Genomic DNA, 23,096 nt, shown 5'->3' with positions numbered 1-23,096 from the left:
AGGTAATTCATAAGATATCTAAAAAAACTTTTGACCCTTTCCTATGACTTAAAAGCTACCAATTTGAAGACTTTTAGAAAATCTTAAATTAGTCTTCCGAAAGACAGGTAATAAGCTATTCCAAATTTCAGTGAGTTGTCTAAAAGGCGGCTTTTTGATGTCTTTTAGAAATTATTAAAGAGCTCTTAAGAAAGTTAAGTATTCAGATGTCTAAAAGTCCGCCAGTGTTTATTGGGATGCGCCAACGACGCACTACCCAGCACTCGCGCCGACTAGCTCTTACGAGGTCTAGGAAGATAGCACCCATGAATAAAATTATTAATTATGACCAATCTTAATCGATTGCGCATCAAAAATTATAAACAAAATGATGTACAACATTTTTTGCGCGAGTTCTTATTTCCAAGATAAATAATAAAATCAAATGGGTGCTGCTCGGCCAGCACCCACTTTTCAAATGCCTTCTTTAATGTTAAAAAAATGCAACAAATTATTTAATTATCATATATGGTTTGCGCATTATGTGCGCCTATAGCACCCGAAGGAATTTTATAATAATTTTATTATATTCGCGAATAAATAACGATATTGTAATCCATGAGGTTGGCAGCGCCCAAATCAGCATATATCGGTAATGGGTGCTGCGCGTCGCGCGTAGCACCCAGTTTTCAACGGATGCATTTTTCAATAAAATCAAGTAAATAAATAATTTAACAGGTATATATCGTTTGCGTAAAACGTGCGCGTGCAGCACCCTGGGTCATTTCTTAATAATTATAGGTCTACAGATTATTTTTACCGTGCGTGCGTGACGCATTTAAATAGCCAGAAGGTAGTTTAACCTCAAAATTTCATTTCGGAGCAGCTTACCTCAGTGTGCATTTACTACATTGAAAATGATTATATTTGTAAGTCTCATGAAGTCTTATGGCTATATTTGTTATATTGGCAATTTATTTGTAGTGTAGTGAATTCCTTAATTAATTTCAGTGGCAAAATGAGTGCAGGGAGTTTGCAAAATTATGCCAATCAACACCACACATAATTTTGCTAGTCAGACGTCTTTGTGATCCAAAGGAAAGTCAAGTATTTATTGACAAAATTTATTGAAGCACTTATTCTCAAGGCTATACAGATAATCCATTTATATTAAGAAAACAAATATCACAACAGTTTACAACTGGAGATCAATGGCTGTGGAAGCCTTACGTCTATTACGTGGAATGTATCCTTGTTTTGAAGATAAGAAAGTTATGTATACTAATTGTAGTAATACATTGAAACAAGCTGATTTACATCTGATAAACAAATTTGTAAGACATGCGGTGAAAGATTTGAAAGAAAAATGAATTTGAATAATCATGTGGTATGCCATCAAGTGGACCGACATCATGCTTGCAGAACTTGTGGAAATTTATTTTGATCAAAAGCAAATTTGCTGGCTCATATAGCTGAGATTCATCAAATTGAACGTCTTCACAACTGTTCAGTGTGTGATGCAGATTTTTAAAGACCATCAAGTCTTTTTAATCATATGAAAAATTCATAGTTATGTTGCGGGAAGAGCATTGATGTAAGGAGATAATACAGCTACACATATTGATACCTCAAGTGCAATTGTTCGTAAAAACCTATAATTTTTAATAATTTTGACCAAGATATGGAATTTACTGTGTTACCAAATGGTGAAGTAGCCGAGTTTGAATATACTACACAAATACTTTTAACAGTTATGATATGAAATTAGAAGCTGCTGGTTATACCAATGATGTATCCAATGCTTCTGAGTGTAATTGCAAGGGTTGGTTGCTAAATAATATTTGTAAACATGCAAATGTTTTATCGTGGTTATCATGGTTTCAGATAAGGTAAAGGGCCCGATTATGAAACAGAGTCCCATTTTATGAAACAGTTCAATAAAATATTAAATTTTAAAAATATATTCTATATTTTTATTACTAGGAATGAAGGCGCGCTTCGCGCGCTCCTTATTCTATCTATGTCTAATAACCCTGGTAGAAAAAACAACATAAGTTTTGGGTACACTAATTTCTGCTAATATTTTTACCATATTACCTACCATATGTTACCATATTCTGTAATACTTTTAATATAAATATATTAACAACGCCCAAAGTCGTTGTCGTTAAGGTCTGAGAAGTGAATTTGAAGAAAAGTTCAGTAGAAGAGTCAGTGAGTATAAGCCTATTATTACAACCCTATTCATTTGCATTGTAAAAAAGCTAGGCAATTGAAATTTTACACAGATACTTGATATGCTACCTATAAAAACATGTAATCCAGATGATTTTAATTTAACTGTTTTCATTCATATTTTCACATTGAGGCACATGTGAATTTTTTAATTTGGCGGGTCACATTTTGCTTATAGGCAATTACGCAGTAAATACTATCTCTAGCACATTGTATTTTTGGTTTTCAGTGTATTTTTACATGAAGAAAGTGATAAATATTTTGCCTTTCTTGTCAAGACATTAATAAGAATTTTAACTCTTAACAGTCGTGAGAGATTTTGAGATCGATGCCTATTTCTCTATTTTTGCATTTGCTCTCATTCGAAAACTAACGGGTCTAGAGAGCACATATTTTACATATAGATTTATTTTGTGTCAATGAAACAATATACAAAGTTCAATTAACCTTAACTGAAATACTTTTTATTTCGATTCCGACACTGATGTGAATAACTTATACGACTAAATAATTATCATGGGTGTTGAAGTCGAAATCAAAAGTATTTCACTTAAGGTCAATTCAACTTTAAATATTTTCACAACCAAAACAGAAATATATATGCAAAAAATGAGCTCTCTAGAAATTAGTTTTTAAATGAGAGCAAATGCAATGCAATGGAAAAATCTCAAAATCTCTCACAACTATTAAAAGTAAATATTCTCATTAATGCCTTAACAAAAAAGCCAAAATATTTATCATTTTCTCCAGGTAAAAATACGGAAACCGGAAATACAATGTGCTAGAGATAGTAGTTACTGCGTGACTGTCTATAAGCAAAATGTGAGCCGCTAAATTAAAAAATTCACATTGCCGTTGGTGTGAAAATATGAATGAAAACAGTTCAATTATCTAGATTACATATTTTAAAATTTAAAGGGCATTGTAGTGATAAACTCAAATTCACTGACTCGGATACTGAACTTTTCTTTAAATTCACTTCTTAAACCTCACCGTGGGCGACTTTGGGCACGGAGACACAATATATCTTTATACTTTTTATTCTTTTAATTGCACTTCTCACTTATATTTAAAAAAAACTAAATAACATACACACACACACACACATTATTACCTACTTCAAATAGGGTTAGGGTGACACTTTTCAATGCACATGTTTCAATACTACACTTTTGGTAATGATTAATTTATCAAGATTTCTTGTTGGTAATATTGCATATATTTTTTTCTGAATCCGCTATTCAGATTTCATACTATTTAACCTCATTTCATTTTATTTTAAACACCTGAAAAATTTCTACCAGGGTTATGACTGTTATGAGGGTTATGAATTTAAAGCGTGCGGGTTCTCATCTGTTACCTAGGCAACCGACCATAGCAACCAATCAGAATCACGTATTAAAGGCTTCACAACCAAGTCCATCATTTTTTAAAGAGAGGATCCTATATATAAGTATAATAAAGAGGATTCGACGTCCCCTTGCAAAATCTTGTCCAACAGATAAAATTATTTATTAGTTATTTATTCGCGAATATAATAAAATTATTATAAAATTCCTTCGGGTGCTATAGGCGCACATAATGCGCAAACCATATATGATAATTAAATAATTTGTTGCATTTTTTTAACATTAAAGAAGGCATTTGAAAAGTGGGTGCTGGCCATTTGATTTTATTATTTATCTTGGAAATAAGAACTCGCGCAAAAAAATGTTGTAGATCATTTTGTTTATAATTTTTGATGCGCAATCGATTAAGATTGGTCATAATTAATAATTTTATTCATGGGTGCTATCTTCCTAGACCTGCTCTTACGTGCGCTATCCCCGCCCGTTACAATATATATATATATATATATATATATATATATATATATATATATATATATGTGTGTGTGTGTGTGTGTGTGTGTGTGTTTATAAAAAAATTTTTGTTTAATCAAATTATTAAAAAATAAAAATTGTGTACTTCACAGCCAATGTTTTGGTGTTATCATTTGGATGGTAAAGCCGTATTGGCACTCATTATGTGAATTTTATTAATTTAAAACAACTTTGAAAAAATATACTGAAGGTTAAAAAATTTTCGATGATTATCACCTGATAATTAGCTGATTATCATTAACATTTTATTTCATACAAACGCATTTTTGTAACTATCAGCTTTAATAAAAATATTCAGCTGATATCACCTGATAATCAGCTGACGTTTTTGCATGATTATTAGCAGATTTTAAGCTGATTATCGGCTAATAATCAGCTGATTTTCATCTACTTTTTTCAGTAGGGGAAAATTCATGAACTTTAAGATTTAGAATTGTTGTATTTAAGAAGTTTTTTTAATGTCTCAAAAAATAAGTATATGTACAATGTATTGCAAAATTGTCCTCAATGGATGTCGATACATTTCTTGTACATACAATCAATCGAAAAAACCAATGTTCAGTCTTTCGAACAAATTATGGTTATTTTGATATAATTAATAAAATAGAAATTCAAGACATTTATCTACTTGAAAATGCTGACGTATGTGTTAAACATTTAAAACATTGTATAATACCACAAAGAAATGATTTAAATGTTATAACTTGTAAGAATATACATCAACCAGGTATTTTAATGGAAATAAAAAACGATGTATACATAAGTTCTCTTAACAAAGCAATTTTTACTAAATATGTAATCTAACTAAAGATTCAATTATTAAATAATTGAATATTTTATATAAACCATTTAATATGAATAAAATATCTCCCGCGAGTCATTAAAAATTCCCTTGTGTACTTCTATATAAAAAAATCTGAAAATTAAAAAATATTACTTTTCTGTACAATTGTGTACAAACATATATAATTGTGTACGTTTGCGTACATTCGCGTACATTCGCGTACGTTTACGTACGTTCGCGTACGCTTACGTATGTTCGCGTTGTTGTGTTGTTTCGTTTTTTTTTCTTTTCTTTTTAATAAATATTAACTTCTTCTACTTGCGAATACTTCAGTGATCTAAAATATATGGAAAATATATGGAAACAAAAGAATACTTTATAATCTTATGTTTACTGGACGCTTCATCTAGACCCAAGTCACAAAAATGACGTAAGATTAACAGCGAACAGTACTGAGGAACGACGAATATAGCCGAATGGTTTCTCGTCTGCCATCTTACTGGCACAACTGTACTATGGTTGATTTCTGGAATACTGTACAACATCAGTTTTAAAGAAGGCTAGCACGTGTTGGCGGTGTTGGATGGTTCTTTACTTTTTACCTGCCATCTATTTAGTTTTTTTTACAGTTTAATAGTTAAATTTGCGTTTTATGCGCTTATACTTGTCAACATATATTCTCTACTTTTCGTATCGTTATAAAGTTACACTTATAATATTTTCAGCTTTGTTATAAGAACACTCAAATTATTGAAGTTACTTTAAAAAAATGGTGTTTATTAGATAATCGTTATATAAGTGTGACAGGTGCATTAGCGTAGGTTTACATATGAGCGAATGAATTTCATTCAGATTTTCTTCATGCAGCAGTCAGACATGAATACGTATTAAAAACACGAACATATGGTTAAAGATAAGTTACATGAAAAGTATGTCGCCATTTTCCCTGTTCCTTTTTTTAGACAACTACTGAAAGGGGCACGTGCAGATGCTGCCATGTTGGTTTAGGTAGATATTGGTTGTTTCCACGTGCTCTCTCTCTCTCTCTCTCTCTCTCTCTCTCTCTCTTTCTCTCTCTCTCTCTCTCTCTCTCTCTCTCTCTCTTGCTCTCGCTCTGTGACTCTCGTAATATTATGTTTTTGTTTCTTAATCTTTACCCTGGATGTTTCTTCAATTTAACTTTACTCTTACATCAATTCTTCGTATCAATAATGTTTATGATCATAAAAAAACTTTGTCATGACATTTAAATATTTTTCAATTTATGTATAGGTTATGTATGCATATTATAAGACTCTGCTTATATATAATATAAGTCAATAATTTCTAATAATTTTTTTATGAGGTTAACTGATATTTGGAAATATTTACATTTTAAAATTTTTTTACATTTCTGTAACATATTAATGCTTCATAAATATGTTCTTACATAAATGTTTTATTTTTTCTGCAGGTAAAACTATGCAAAAACAAAAAAATAAAAATAAAGTAAAAAGTCGTGAAATTATGAACCGCAAAAGCATTGAGAAAGACATATCTGATATGGACACTATGGTTAATTGTATGCAAATTGGTACTTCCACAGTCAAAATTGAATCAAAGGAAGATGCTATGCGACCCAAAGAATCGATTGCTGAATCAACAAAAGAAGTTAAAGATAAAGATAATTATGAATTTAGAAAAGAAAAAGATATCACCGAGCTTCATTATGGACAAATACAAAAATGCGATTTAAATTTGGATGAAAAAATAGAAAAAGTTACAATATCAGAAACAGATGTTATCGAAAAAAAAAATAATAAAGACGTAGATTTAGAAGAAACTCACGGTACACTTATGACAAAAGACGTTGTTGATCATATAGCAGTATTAAAAGCCAAAACAGATAAAGAACTAGTAAAATCTATTGTTGCACAGAAAAATGAAGAAAATTCTATAGTTTCAGGATTGTGTATTGATGCAAAGGAAGATGAAATATGTACCAGTGCAACAAATCTGATAACATCTGCAACTAAAACAGCTCCATTACTAAAGTATACATATTCTGATGATCAATGGAGTCCTTTAAATACAAGTGGAAAAAAAGTCTATGGTCGCGAATTTTTAATGAAATTACAAAGCGATCCTAACAGCAGAATCAAACCCTCAAATTTACCTGATTTAGATGTTGTACTTAAAGATAATACAAAAACGAAAAGTTCTGTAGATTTACGATTCAAAGATACGAATCTGGGTCGTCATGATTCCCTTTTTCCAGGATTTGTCAAGTCTTCCTTGAGTGCTAAGGTGGTAAGTAACTTATGAATTTTTATACTTATAATATTACAGAAGTATACATTTTTATCATTTACATAATTGAAACATATTTTGCCCTTTGCTTTTTACTATGAATAGTTTTGGCACACATTGTTCCAAATATTATACTAATAATTTTACCATAAATATTTCAAAACTTTTCTCTACATATGATTTAAAAATGTAAGAGTTCATTAAAGTTTTGACGTATACTATGTTTTGTCATTATCTTATATATTATCATATTTGTTTATGTTTCCTAATACTTATATATACTTTCTTAAATTTTTTTTATTTTTTTTTTCATATTATCGGTACACTTGCATTACGTCACAACTAATTATTTCTTGATAATTTTAGTTCTAAAGATACAGTATAACATTTTGATAAAAATAAATTGGTAACAAAATTTAAAGTAACCAAACCAAATACTGTGTAAGCTACCACATTAAGGGGTCCAGCCTGGATTAAATCCTGCAAAAACATCAGAATGTTCCTCTAATAAAATTTTTTTCTTTTTACGTAAATTGAAAAACAAAAAGTATCTACTAAAAAATATTTACAATATAACCTATTTCCACCAAAAAATATCATAGGTATACCATAAAAAATCACTGACCAAAATTTATGACATTTTACTATATAAATAACTGTTTTTAGTCACTTGCCACAGCTTTGTGAAAGATTCGGACCGTCTTCTTTACTCTACCCGGGCTTCAAATGTACCTTAAACATGCCCCCTCAGACCTAATGAAAAACATTTCTGAAAAATATTAATTAAATGTTGTTAGCAAGAAGTAGAGTGTGAAAAATATTAATTAAATTTATTAGCTATGTATACAACGTATAGATCCCTAGTGGAAATGGATTGTGTGCCAAAGTGTGCCAAAGTGTGCTATAGTGTGCCATAATGTTCTAAAGTATTAAAATTCGGAAAATTTATTACACTTTGGCATACCTTGGTATACTTTGGCACACTCTGGCACACTTTGGCACATTTTGACACACATGGATTTTTCGGAAATTTAGGACTTAGAAAATTTTTGCACGAAATCTGGAAAACTTGTATTCCCGACGGATTCCTCTGTTGAGGCATGTTTTTCCAACATTTACGGCGGACAGCCGCTTTAAGGCAATTACGGGCAATTGTTAATTAATATTGTAAAAGTACTATTTAGTTTTTTTTACAGTTTAATAGTTAAATTTGCGTTTTATGCGCTTATACTTGTCAACATATATTCTCTACTTTTCATATCGTTATAAAGTTACACTTATAATATTTTCAGTTTTGTTATAAGAACACTCAAATTATTGAAGTTACTTTAAAAAAATGGTGTTTATTAGATAATCGTTATATAAGTGTGACAGGTGCATTAGCGTAGGTTTACATATGAGCGAATGAATTTCATTCAGATTTTCTTCATGCAGCAGTCAGACATGAATAGGTATTAAAAACACGAACATATTCCCGACGGATTCCTCTGTTGAGGCATGTTTTTCCAACATTTACGGCGGACAGCAGCTTTAAGGCAATTACGGGCAATTGTTAATTAATAGTGTAAAAGTACTAAGTATCTAAAGCTGCTTGAAGTGCATGAGTTTAAATTTTTGTATTAACTGTAACGAGTACTTGTGGCTCAGTGGTAAACCTTCAGCTTAATCCAAAGGATCCGGGTTCAAGTCTTACCGGCGATAGAATTTTTTTTTTTATTAAATTATTTATTGTTACGTTCTATAACTGGGACTTCAAGCTCCACGCGTGCCGTCGATATGACGACATCGTGCAGTGGCAATGTTTTGGCGCGCAGGCGGCGGGATATATCTCACTGTACCGAAGTGTGCCAAAGTGTGCCAAAATGTGCCAGAGTGTGCCAAAGTGTAATAAAGTGTGCCATGCTGTGCTATACTGTGCCAAACTGTGCTATACTGTGCCATACTTTGTCAAAAAAGAGATGTTTGTTTCCGAAAAACCCATGTGTGTCAAAGTGTGCCAAAGTGCAGCAAATTTCCGAATTTGAACACTTTGGCACAGTATGGCACACTTTGACACACTTTGGCACACTTTGGCACATTTTGACACACTTTAGCATACTTTGGCACACCCAATTATTTTCACTAGGGATAATAATATGTAATTAATATTTTTTAGGAATGTCTTTCATTAGGTCTGTTTAAGGGGTATGTTTAAGGTACATTTTGAGCCTGGGTAGAGTAAAGAAGACGGTCCAGATCTTTCACAAAGCTGTGGCAAGTGACTAAAAACACTTATTTATATAGTAAAATGTCATGAATTTTGGTCAGTGATTTTGTATAGTATATATATGATATTTCTCGGTAGAAATAGTGCATAGTGTAAATATTTTTAGTTGATATTTTTTGTTTTTTAATTTAAGTAAGAAGAAAAAAATTTTCTGACAAATATTTTGTTGTTTTTTTTGTGTAGGAGTTAATCTAGGCTGGACTCCTTAAAGTATTAAAAACTTTAGTGAAAATTTTAAAATCTTTAACAGAAATGAAAATTGGGCCCCTGCGTGTTATATCTTGGAAAATCGTATCACATTTTAGAATATATATATGTTCATTAAGATATAGTAGATAAAATATTTTTTTTTTCAATTATTTCAAAAATTTTGGCATAATTGAGTCTGAATTGGCATAGTTTTGTATACTCAGTATGGCTCAGTAAAGGATATCATCATAGTTTGGCATAATATAACGTAACTTGCCATAGTTTGATATGGTTCCACACTTTGATATGTACCTCTTTTGCATTTGTTATAAGTACACTGAGAGAAATGTAGAGTTGGATTAACCGGAAACTCCGGCAGTTTTTACTGGAGTGCTCAAGCAAATGGTTTAAGGTTGAATCTGCCTTAGCACTACCGCTGTTTTTACCTGGCAGTAAGCATTAGTATAAAAATTGAATATTTAATAAGTAATTCATTGTTTTGGCATAAAAATTTTTGTACAAGTCCTCAGAGTACAGTTTATCGTATTTGTAAATTTTCATGATCCCAAAGCAGAAGGTTTGCTTAGCTCTGACGAGCTTACGGCAATATCAGGTTTTAAGGGCAATGCAGGTCTACGGCTTTCAGATAAGCCAAGACACTTTACAGGTATGTCACATTGTACTCTGAGGGCTTGTAAACCAATATTCATCGCTGAACAATGCATTGATTTATAGTTATTTAAATTTTGTGCTTCCATAAGTATACAAATTTTGAGGTTAAGAGGTTAGGTTGTACATATTGCAATACTTATTCTCAAACCTTTCGCAAAACTTGTACAAATTCCACAAAACCAATAGGTTCCTTATGAATTTGTCACTCATTGTGATATGATATGCTAAAAAACATAAACATTTAAGGAAAACCTCACGTATTCGGCACGGCTGATATAGTGCGGGGAGGAGCCAAGCTTGGACTACTGCAAACTCCGGTAGAATCTGCCTGAGTCCACCGCTAAATCAGCTGTGGTCGTCCAAGGCTAATACCACAGAAAAATGTACGGCTATTCTAACTCTACATTTCTCTCAGTATAGCTGATACAAGTCTTTCTATGAATCATAAACATTGTAACAATTTATATAAACATGTATATAGGGATAATTTGTTTTGAAACCAACCACCCCCCTCTGTGTACAAATCAAATACTTGAAAAAATTTGTGTCAATTCAAATTTAAAATATTTGTTGTTCTTTAAATTTATTCATTATATAGTACTATTTTCCTAACCTATGAATTAAAAAGTCCCATTAAATTTCTGTATGGTACCGTACGTTTATATACATTCTTGTACAATCACATAGATTGGTGGCTTCATACTGAATCATTTGGAAATGTACAAAAATCTACTTTAATGTAGTTCTTATCCAAAATACAAGAGTTGTCAGAAAAATGTTACTATCTTTTCAGGTTGCATACAATCATTCCGATTTTAATCCATGTAATAACTATGTTATATACTAAAGGTATATTGTCAATTTTTTCCAAAATTTTCCTAATTTATTTATCGATATATCATTTATATGAGAAAATAAATTTTAATCTTATGTCAATTTTTTAATTATTATTCAATTTTAGTAAGCCAAAGCTAGTTTTCTTTATTAACAAAATATCTACAAATTTACCATCTTGAATTAGTTAAAAAATTAATATTTTATGAAAAAAACTAAATTCTTTATAAAAATCAAATAAAATTTTTAAACAATTGCATTTTTCTTGAATGAATTTCATAGCTAATTCAAGATGGTGAATTCGTAAATATTTAGTTAATAAAGAAAACTAGCTTTGGTTTACTAAAATCGAATAATAATTAAAAAATTGACACGAGATTAGAATTTGTTTTCTCATATAAATGATATATTGGTAAATTAAGTAGGAAAATTTAGGAAAAAAATGACAATATACTTTAAGTATAGAACAGTGACATGGATTAAAATCGGAATCATTGTATGAAACCTGAAAAGATGGTAACATTTTTCTGACAACTTTAGTGTTTTGGGTAAGAATTACCTTAATGAAATGATAAAGCATCAAGTGAAAAACAGGGTTCCATGGAAAAGTATTTTTGCATAAGATTTGATACATTTTCATAGATTTTGGTTCATTTTGGTAGTTTTTTGTTAAAAATATTTCCTTACATAATACATTGAGTTATATATTTCTGCATTATTAAGTACGTTTTTGTACAATTATGTAAAATTTGGTATGTAATTGTAGGTTTCTGAACAATTCCACACATTTCTGTACGTTTTTGCATGATTGTGCATAAAGCTGCATGAACTGTTCAAATTTTAACAGAAACATATGTAAACTTACAGAATTGTATAACCACATACCTAATTGTGGATAAAATCACTTTCCTGTATATAATTCTACATTAAGGTAGACTGCTGACGAATCCCTAGTCAACTGAGTGTGCAAAAAAAGTTGTAAGCATATTGTTTAAAGTATTTAAGTAATGTTTATAACGTTTTTTCATTAACTTTTATGTAATTTAGTATTGATATAATATGTTAACTTACATTTTTATTGTCAAATAAATTAAATTTGGACGCTTGCATGACTTGGAAGTCATACTTATAGGTTAGGAAAGTGTCACTTTTTCATTTTCACATTAAATAACTTTCTAATAAGTTCAGCTTCCCATATTTATCTTAAGTTCAATGGAATGTTCAAAATTCATTCTTTTAAATCCTAGTTTTTCAGTTTGATCCGTAACGTTTGTACAAACTAATCCGAAAATTAACCTGTTTATTCATACAACTCCCATAAGCCCTATGTTAAAATAAGAATTTTCAACTAACTTTTTTTCGAAATACTAGGAATGAAGGCGCGCTTTGCGCGCTCTTGATTCTACCTCTGTCTAATAACACTGGTAGAAAATCTACCATAAGTGTTGGGCGGGACACTAACGCCTGCTAATATTATATAAGCATGTAACATGTTACTAAATCCCTCAAAACTATTTTTTAATAAATATATTAATAATGCTCAATGTCGTCATCATTGGTTTGAATAGTGAATTTGAAGAAAAGTTCAGTATAAGGTTCAGTGGGTTTGTCTATAAATAAAATACCATTTATTTGCATTATAAAAAAGCTATACAACTGAAATTTTACACAGATACTTACTATGCTACCTAGAAAACATCTAACCTACATGATTATGATTTAACAGTTTTCATTCATATTTTCACATCGAGGCCCATATGAATTTTTTAATTTAGCGTATCAAATTTTGCTTGTAAACAGTTACACAGAAACTACCATCTCTAGCACATTGTATTTCTGGTTTCCAGTGTATTTTTACATGAAGAAAGTGATAAATATTTTAGCTTTTTTGTCAAGGCATTAGAATTTTTACTTTCAACAGTTGTGAAAGATTTTGAGACCGATACCTGTTTCCCCATTTTTGCATTTTTTCTCATTCAAAAACTAACAGGTCTAGAAAGCTCATATTTTGCATATAGATTTATTTTGTGATTGTAGAAAGATATTTAAAGTTAAATCAATGTTAACTGAAATACTTTTGTGTTCGACTACAACACCCATGATAATTATTTAGTCGTATAGCATGAGTTTGCATTCACATCAGTGTCGGAGTCGAAATCAGAAGTATTTCAGTTAAGGTCGATTCAACTTTAAATATCTTTTCGCAATCACAAAAGAAATCTATATGCAAAATATGAGCTCTCTAGACTTGTTAGTTTTTGAATGAGAATAAATGCAAAAATGAAAAAACAGGTATCAGTCTCAAAATCTCTCACAACTATTAAAAGTCAAAATTCTAATTACCTAATACCTTGACAAAAAAGCCAAAATATTTATCACTTTCTCCATGTAAATATGCTAGAAACCATAAATACAATGTGCTAGAGATAGTAGTTTCTGCATAACTGGCTATAAGTAAAATTTGACCTGCTCAATTAAAAAATTCGCATGAGCCTGGATGTGAAAATATGAATGAAAACAGTTAAATCAGAATCATCTAGGTTACATATTTCTAGGTAACATAGGAAGTGGCAGTGTCATTTTAGTTGTCTAGTAGCATTTTTACAATTCAAAGAGCATTGTATAATGATAGACTTAAACTTACTGACTTGGATACTGAACTTTTCTTTAAATTCACCTCTCAAACCTCACCGAGGGCGACTTTGGGCACAGAGACACAGTATATCTTCAAATTCTTTATTCTTTTAATTGAACTTTTAACTCACTGACATTTAAAAAAATAACTAAATAATATTCACACACTTTATTACTACTTCAAATAGGGTTAGGGTGCCACTTGTCAATACACATGTTGTAATACTAAACACTTGGTAATGATTAATTTTTACTTATTTCAAATTCCAACAAAACTAAAAGTCTGATAGACCTCTTATTTTAATAGAACGATTTATTGAATTAAGCACTACTCTGCTCTGTTGTTCGTTTTTTATTATAAGTTTAATTAAAAAAACGTTTTTAGCTATGGCCGCCCTTATTCACTTTAGAACAACATCAAATATTTATGGAGAACTATTTCTTATGGTCAAGCCAAAGGCGTAAATGATAATCCAAAACAGAAGTTGACAAACAACACATAGAAATAAGCTTTTCCAAATTGTCATAATCACCCGTGCAAGTTTTATTCACCTTTATTAGATTTAATGAGATTGTTACTTGAGTTTTGGTGGTAAAGGCACATTTGTGGGTTAAGACACAAAAAAATACACTTTTTTCTTATTTTTTGCAGACTTTTATGAGTCTTAACCACGCAATATTATTGAATTATTTTTTTTAAGTTATAGATGAAAGAGGTATCTAAAAATAACCGTGAATTTGTGTTGAGTAGGCAGAAATACGTATAATAACTTTTGTGCCCAAATTTTTGTCTTCTCATGCAAGTTTCGAATAGGAGCTGTACTTGCCATTTTAAATTTTTCATAAGGGCCACTCAGTAATCAAAAGTAGATATATAAAGTTAAATTCATGGATGGAAGAGGGTGGTCAATATTGTATATAAATAAATAAAAATATTTATATATATATATATATATATATATATATATATATATATTCTCATTTTATTTTATTTGATATATGGGTAAAAAGCTTCTTACATACAAAGTGTAATTACATTAAAAGTTGATTAATCAGACCCTATCCGGTTGATGAGCATCTACGTATATTAGACCAATCTCTTCTAAAAAATTCTTCAATTTAGGGGCTGGTACTGGTTTTGTGAGAGGGTCTGCTACCATATCATGTGTTGAGACGTGGACTATTTCTATTTTCTTGGCATCTACGTTCTCCTTTATGAAGTGGTGCTTCACGCAAACATGCTTAGTGGTTTTTGAAAAGTTCGCATTCTTCCCCAGGTCAACTGCACCCTTGTTATCACATCTGATTTGTATTTGTTGATTATCTTGAAAACCAAGCTCAGTTGCCAGACCTCGCAGGCAAAGGGCCTCCATAGTGGCAGAATATAGTGACTGATATTCAGTGACGGTACTAGATGACGCGACCGTGGTTTGTTTCCTGGAGTGCCAGCTGATCGCACCACCTTGTAATAAGAACACATACCCGGTCACAGATTTTCCATCCGATAAATCGCTGGCCCAGGTGGCATCACAGTAGCCGTTCAGGATGTTGTTCCCTTCCTTCGAGTAGGTCAGTTTCAATTCTGTCGTGCCCTGCAAGTATCTTAAGGTTTTTTTTAGTACCTTCCAATGTTCCGTGCCATATGAGTTGTTGAAGCGACTCATGGAGCTTACGATATATGCCAAGTCTGGCCTGGTCATTTGTAGGAGGTACATTAGCGAACCTATTACATTCTGGTAAGGGATTTTACGTAGTCTCTCGAGTTCCTCTCGTGATTTTGGCGAACTGTTGGCCTCCAGTACGGATCCAGGGTCCATGGGAATACTACTTGGGTTGCAGTCTTCCATCCCTTACTCTTTTAGAATGCGGACGATGTTGTCTGTTTGATCCATGTAGAGAAGGCCACGTTTTCTATCCCTCGTAATGTTTACGTTAAAGCACCTTTTTATGTTTCCAAGGTTTCTTAATGTTAGCCGTTTCTGTAGCTTGCTTGTGATCTCCATTGCCACATTTTTCGAATTTGAAAATATTATTAAATCATCCACGAATACTGCTATTATTAGTTTCTTGTCGTTCTCGAAGTTGGTGTAGACGCACTGGTCGTGTTCGCATCTTTTGCAATTTTAATCTTTTAGGGTCTTGTCTAACTTGACATTCCAAACCCTTTCGCTTTGTTTTAGGCCATATATCGCCTTCAACAGCTTGCATACCATGTCAGGGTGCTGCGGGTCGATGTATCCTTCCGGTTGTTGCAAATACACGTCTTCCTCTATGTCTCTCTGCAAAAAAGCGGTTTCGACGTCTAGATGAATAATTTTGAAGTCCCATTTTACAGCATAGGCAAATAGCATCCTCAGCGTGATGTAATTTACAACTGGAGAGTACGTTTCCTGGAAGTCGATGCCCTCTTTTGGTTGAAGCCCTTTATGACGTATCTAGCCTTATAGCAAATTTCTTGCAATCCTTTCAGCGCGGCCATTTTGTTGGGGATTCCCTGGGATGCTGAGTCTCCTTTTTATTCCGTGTTGGTCCAGTAATTGTTGCATCTTAAAATTTATATATTCGGTACCATTATCACTTTTTAAGCATTTTATTTTCTTATTCGTATTATTTTCGACATAATTTTTAAAATGCATGAAACTTGAGAAAACCTGGTCCTTCCGCTTCAGGAAGTACACAAAGCATTTTCTACTGTAGTCGTCGAGAAACGTCAAGAAGCAGTTCGCTCCTCCATGCGACTGCAGGGTGATGTAGCACAAGTCCGTGTGTACTAGTTCCAGCACCGCGCCAGCTCGGTTTTCGCTTCTGTAGAAAGGTTTTTTGCACATCTTACCCAGCACGCAGACCTCGCATTTATTTTCTTCGCCAGTTTTTAGGTATATTCCTGATGTCGGTCTTTTGCTCAGCTGTCTGACGTAGTCGTTGTTGAGATGTGCAAGTCGCCTATGCCATAATTCTATGTCCACTGGCGATGGTGATGCATGGATTGTCAAGGCCACCTACCGCTTAGAATTGTTATCGTGGTTAGTTAGATGTTTTGCATTCGCGTTAGCAGCATGTTTGCCTCTTTTGCATGGGATCTTAAAAATACCGCTTTCTAAATGCGCATTTACGGCTACATTTCCGTTTCGATCGATGATTTTACATGATTTTACTGAAAAAACTGTATTAAATTTTCGCTTGCTCGCTTCACTAACTGACATCAAATTTACGGTTACGTCGGGTACAAATAAAACGTTCAATAAATTTATCTTCGTTCCGTTTGCCAATTGCATTGCTATCTCACCTTCTCCGTGTACCAGCACTTTTCCTCTGTCCGCAACGGTAATGTATTTTAGATTTGACTTACGCATGCATGTGAAACTATTCTTATCATTACACATGTGACGGGATGCGCCGGAGTCGACGATCCAATCATCTGGACTCGCCTTACTTCCAGCGGCAAGTCCGATGAAGGCGAAAGCCGCGATTTGGTCGTCACGTTGCTGGCTCCTTTCCTCGTCCTCTTCTAGGCTAGCGTGGTTTGCCTGTTGTTGCGTTCGCTGCTGGCGTGTATCGGGCAGATTGCACTGTCTTGAAATGTGGCCGTAATGGTTACAACGGTAGCATCGGGCATTTGAATATGATGACGATTTGGCTCCGTTGTCTCCCCACTTTTCGCCTTTCTGTCCTTGAGCTTTTGGTGTATGGTGGTTATGCGATCGATATACTCCTCTGTTGATTCGCAGTCTTCTAGTCGTATTCTCGTATATTCGATTATCAGGCTTGTTTTTCTGTAGAGGCTTTTGCTGGCATACGTACTTTGCAGGCTATTCCAAATCTCCGTCGGTGAAATCAGTCCTTCTATTTGACTCAGTATTATGCGATCAACGGATAGTATCAGCTTGGTTCTAGCAAGACGCATTTTCGTTGGGTCTGTGCTCACGGCTCCATCTTCGCTACTGGGCGCTATTGTGTCGAATAGGTCCTCAGGTTCGAGGTACGCCTTCGCAGCATCGCCAGGTTCTTCCTTTTTGCGGTCGCTATTTAACTTCGTACCTTTAGAGTGAATTTCTGCGAGCTGCTCCGGTTTCTATCACCAACGGTTTTCCTGTACGGTTTGGTAAGCCTTTCGGCGTCTCGAAGGAAGGACAAAACTTCGTTAAGCTAGCGAGACGTCTTTTATCGAGCGTGAGTGTAGGCCCATAACCTGTAATTACGGTTATCTGAGGCGTAAGGAAAAAGGATAGAAATAAACGTCGTATATATAACCCTGTAGTCTCTTTATTATGTTCACTCGAATATGTACAGGCAGCGACTGACTAGTCTCTAAATATCGGTGCGCTAACAGCGCTGGCGGCTCTCCCCACTCATACATACAATCAAACGTATACAGATGTACACATATGAACACGTTCATTGAGATGTATTCAATACACTTACAACACAAAGAATACAGTAAATTTAACACAGTTCGTTGTCAAAATTCAGAATAAATTATTATTCCTATCTAAAATTTTCAATCACTTCATCTTGAAAGAATTTCCCTGTTAAAAATAAATACATATTTTTTGTATGTATCTTTAGTACGTACTAAAAACATGTAATTTGCCTGATAATACGTATTAAAAATATGTACTGATTTGGAACTGACTATTTAAAATATATTAAATATAAATATAAGTATTTGATGTGGCCATAAATGGAAGTACCATAAGGATAATAACACCATTTATGGCCACATCAAATACTTATATTTATATTTAATATATTTTAAATAGTCAGTTCCAAATCAGTACATATTTTTAATACGTATTATCAGGCAAATTACACGTTTTTAGTACGTACTAAAGATACATACAAAAAATATGTATTTATTTTTAACAGGGTTTGTTTGTCGTCTGATTTGTTGGTAAAAAAGGTCGCGTATGCAGGCCGATTTTGAATTCAAAGTTGTCTTTTAATTTGAATAATAACGCAAAATGTAAAACAATAATGGTAGTAATAAATTGAATTCTTAGAATGATTCTCAAATATATATACGAACCGATAGTGATATTATAACCTATAAAACTTTTTGCTTTTTCGTATCGCGCGCGATATATAAATGGATTTCAAATCTCAGACATTTAGAATAAAATAAATTTTTGTCTGCCGACACAAGAGATAGCCTATGTCTGAGCCCTTTGAATTAGTAGTTACGCGCGCCTAAAGCCGCTAGTAAATGTAAATAATGAATAAAAATAATTTAGGAGTAATTGGCAAGTATTTTATACACTACTTTTTTGAACAGAGAAATACTAATACTATAGATGTATTTAATGTACTATGTACAAAGTTTAGTTATATTGCTTCCCTGGTAGAAATTAACCTAAGAACTGGCCATTTACTAGCCAGTTCTAAATGCCTGCGTAGAACTGCCAAGTAGAATACAAAAATGTATTTTATGAATAAAAAACTTGTATGATACAAACAACAATCATACAAATATGGGTACAATAATTATTGTTGATTAGAAATCAACTTAAAATCACCGTTTACGCTAATATTTGTGATATATTATTAAAACGTGTATGTGTTACAGAGGCGAAGAGTAATAATCTAACCTACGCACACGATAGTATGCGCCGCGTAATAGTCTGTCTGCTCATATCGCAGTACGAGCATAGTAGACAGTACCTAACCGTATACACACATACCTGTACACATAGAAGTATACAAAGTGTATTGATACTTAATACAAGCTGTCTGCTATGCTCTACAGCAGAATAGCAGATCCAGAACTGCAGCAAATACCACCACATAGTTTTCAGAGTCTCAGACAATGTTAATCAAAATGAGCACAATAAGTTTAAATTATAATAAAAAATGTATCATTTATGTGCTCCAATTTACCAGTGATGAGGTTTCCAGGTGACTTGGACAGATATTTCCACCACATCAGTATGCGAGGCCGGTTACTGTCAACATCCAAATCTGTTGTGATCATGCTAAATCCATAATATTGAAGTTCAATGTCTGTTCTTTTGCGTAGAGAATTGTTAAATTATTTAGAAACAGACTGCCATGTCAGTTTTTACTTAACCGTCTTGGTTCGGCTTTTCACCGTGAACCCTATGCCTTTGACGTCAAAAAATACAGGTGGGTCTATATATTATGAGAGTCAAATTCATATCAGCTAGAATGAATTCAACTTGATATATTGTTTTAACATGACAATACAAATGAAGTTGCAAAATTTCAGCCCTGTAGGTATGATAGTTTTCAAATGAGAGTGAAAATAGAATTATTAAACAAGTGATTGAAATCAATAAAAACTTGATTTGGCTCTCATTTGAAAACTATCATACCTACAGGGCTGAAATTTTGCAACTTAATTTGTATCGGCATGTTAAAACAATATATTGAGTTGAATTCATTCTAGCTGATATGAAAAGCCGAACCAAGTCGGTTAAGTAAAACTGATATGGCAGCCTGTTTTTAAATAATTTAACAAATCTTAACGCAAAAGAACAAACATCAAACTTCAATATCATGGATTTAGCATGAATATGAGAGATTTGGTGGTTGACAGTAACTGGCTCGCATACTGATGTGATGTATATATCTGTGCAAGTCACCTAGAAGACCTCATCACTGGTGAATTTGAGCACATAAAGACACTTTTTACACAGCAATTACGATTAAACAACACAAAGTCAGTCAGTACAGCATGCTTGTAGATACTTTCATATATGAGTGTATGCGTATGTAGGGATAGGTTTTCACTCTTAATGCGCACCTTTAAAATTATATTCATCCTTCAAAAAACATTCTAGATGAATGAATACGGTACACCTGGACTTTATATCTAATTTAAATCCTGAAAATAGTAACAAACGTCTAATTGTTACTATTTTCTATTTTTTACTTCACTAACAAGTTCTTGCGCAGTGAAGTACTTTGAAATATATCGAAAATGGTGCGTCTACTAGGCTGTCACTGCTTAAGGAACTGGCCAGTCCGTTTCGAATTAGAAATGGACTGGCCACAAACTGCGTAAAGTTTCTACCAGGGTACAGTTTATTTTTTTGTAAAGAATAATATTTTGCCCCGCCATTTTAAAAGAATAAATCGCATAATTTATTCTTTTCTATAGAATGTCCTGATGCATCAAATCAAATCAATGCAAGACATTCAAATTATTGATAAATAATATAATTTTCAACAATAAATGTTTATTTATAATGATTCCTTTTGTTAATAATAACGACAACGATCTATTCTTATAATTATAAGAATACATTTCGTGATTTATTCTTTTAAAATGATGATGGGCCGAAATTTTATTCTTCGCAAAAGATTAAACTGTAAGTTTTATTCTTTATAAAAGAATAAACTGTGCGATTTATTCTTATAAAATGGCTGAACGGAATTCTATTCTTTACAACAGATTAATCTGTACCTTTTATTCTTTACAAAAGAATAAACTGTAACTTTTATTTTTTTTTTTTGTACTTGTCAAAAGTATAAAAGTAATGATTTATACTTTCCCAAAGAAGTAATCGAAGAATTTATTCTTTCCAGTGCCTGTTTTTGTTCTTCAGACTTTACACTCTAAAGTCGCTAAAGAACAAATACAGGCGCTAGGAAGAATAAATTCTTTGATTACTTCTTTAGAAACCCTGGTATAAACGGAATCCAAGTTATTTGGAAGTTCTGATGTTGTTAATCTAAGAACTTAGTAGTTAATTTCTTTGTCAGTTTTTGTTCCAAGATGTAACGCTTTTTATCCTAGTTCTTTGGCAGTTTTTTGATCGAGTATTCTTAACTATTTACTTCCAAAGATAGTTGGTCAAAGAACACGACACAGGTGCACGTGGTTAATGGTGATTCGAGGTTAGAATTGGAAAATCATTACTAGCAGGCTTGTATTCGAATTTTTTTAAATGAAAGTATATAGAATAATTATTTGCATGCGAAAAATTATCCGAAAAAATTCAACCGATTGGGGACTTGAACCCGAGCTCTGTACAAGGATAGCCGCGCGCCTTAGCCAACTGAGCCACGCGAACGTTGTCATTTGACCGCTCGATCAAAACCGCTCGATCGAAAAACAGCTCGATCTAAGAACTGTCAACGAACTAGGATAAAAAGCGTTACATCTTGTAACAAGAACTGATAAAGAAAACTACCACGTTCTTAGCCTTTTCACCATTTTAAATCGGACAATTTCTACCAGGGAAAATATAAATCATTACTTTTATACTTTTGATGAGTACAAAAAGAATAAAAGGTACCGTTATTACAAGCATCTAGATTCCTCATCATATTATACAAATAATCAGGAAAATTCAAACGTGAAAATATAACCCTAGAAGGAACAGTTATTTTTTTGTAAAGAATAAAACGTACAGTTTAATCTTTTTTTTTTAAGAATAAGTCTCGCAGTTTAATCTTTTGTAAAGAATAAATCTCGCAGTTCAATCTTTCATAAAGAATAAATTTCTACTCCGCTATTTTAATTAATAAATCATAATTTAATCTTTTCCAAAGACTGAAATCTCGGTCCACCATTTCAAAAAAATAAATGGCACAATTTATTAATGATGTTTTTAGACCTTCTATATTCCTCTATAATACCTACGTATAGTAGGGAGTCCATAATTTACTGACCGTAAGATTCCAAAGGAACGAATGGCCCAAATGTGCTCAAACTCCAGCATATTGTTTAAAAGTACATTAGTTATGGTATGAATGAGGGGATTTGGTTTAAATTTCATAGAAAAAGTTTTATAAGCATATTACTCATTTTTTTATCAATTTTTGATTAATTTTAACATAATTATCATGTAACTTTTTTTCTAAAACCATCAAAATAAAGGTAATTATGTCTAAGAATAGTAAAGAAAATTTGGTTTATTTATATAAGTATTTATAAATTTTTAATAAAAAATTTTGATTTTAATTTCAAAGGTGGTGTGCCCCCTTAAGTGTAGGCAGCTTTCGAGCGTAGGATTCCACCATCATGGCGTATGCACGTATGAGGGCACCGTATATAACATAGTTGATGTACTGTGTGAGTTCACCTACATTTGACATCAACCGTGATAGAGTATCACTAACTCTTGCTTCTTTATCTCCTACTAGAGTAAGATACTTTGTAGGCACCACTGCGGTACGGAAGTGCCTTATAGTTTTGTCAGCGAAAAATGTGTGAGATGCGATATCTCACGAAATTTTCGACTGATCAGGCTAAAATTTTAGGAGGAGTCTCCTCTCGCACATACTAAAAAACTAATTTTGTTATCCTGATGCTCTACGTTTTTTCAAAATGCGGGCGCAATTTGTTCGATTTTTAAGTGTATTTTTG

General features: G+C 32.6%; 1 protein-coding gene across 1 annotated transcript in view; it reads left to right on the top strand.

Moving 5' to 3' along the window:
* Positions 1 to 5,391: 5,391 nt before the first annotated feature.
* Positions 5,392 to 23,096, top strand: part of Eif4g (eukaryotic translation initiation factor 4 gamma) — a 163,969-nt gene continuing 146,264 nt past the window's right edge. Inside the window, 2 exon segments of the mRNA NM_001167859.1 lie at positions 5,392 to 5,889; positions 6,335 to 7,170. Of these exon segments, the coding sequence (NP_001161331.1) occupies positions 6,343 to 7,170 (828 nt within the window). The 5' untranslated portion in view covers positions 5,392 to 5,889; positions 6,335 to 6,342.

This window comes from Nasonia vitripennis (assembly GCF_009193385.2).
Source record: "Nasonia vitripennis strain AsymCx chromosome 1 unlocalized genomic scaffold, Nvit_psr_1.1 chr1_random0002, whole genome shotgun sequence".
Lineage (NCBI taxonomy): Eukaryota > Metazoa > Arthropoda > Insecta > Hymenoptera > Pteromalidae > Nasonia > Nasonia vitripennis.
Note: the sequence above shows the minus strand (reverse complement) of the source record. Positions and strands in the feature narration are given on the sequence as shown.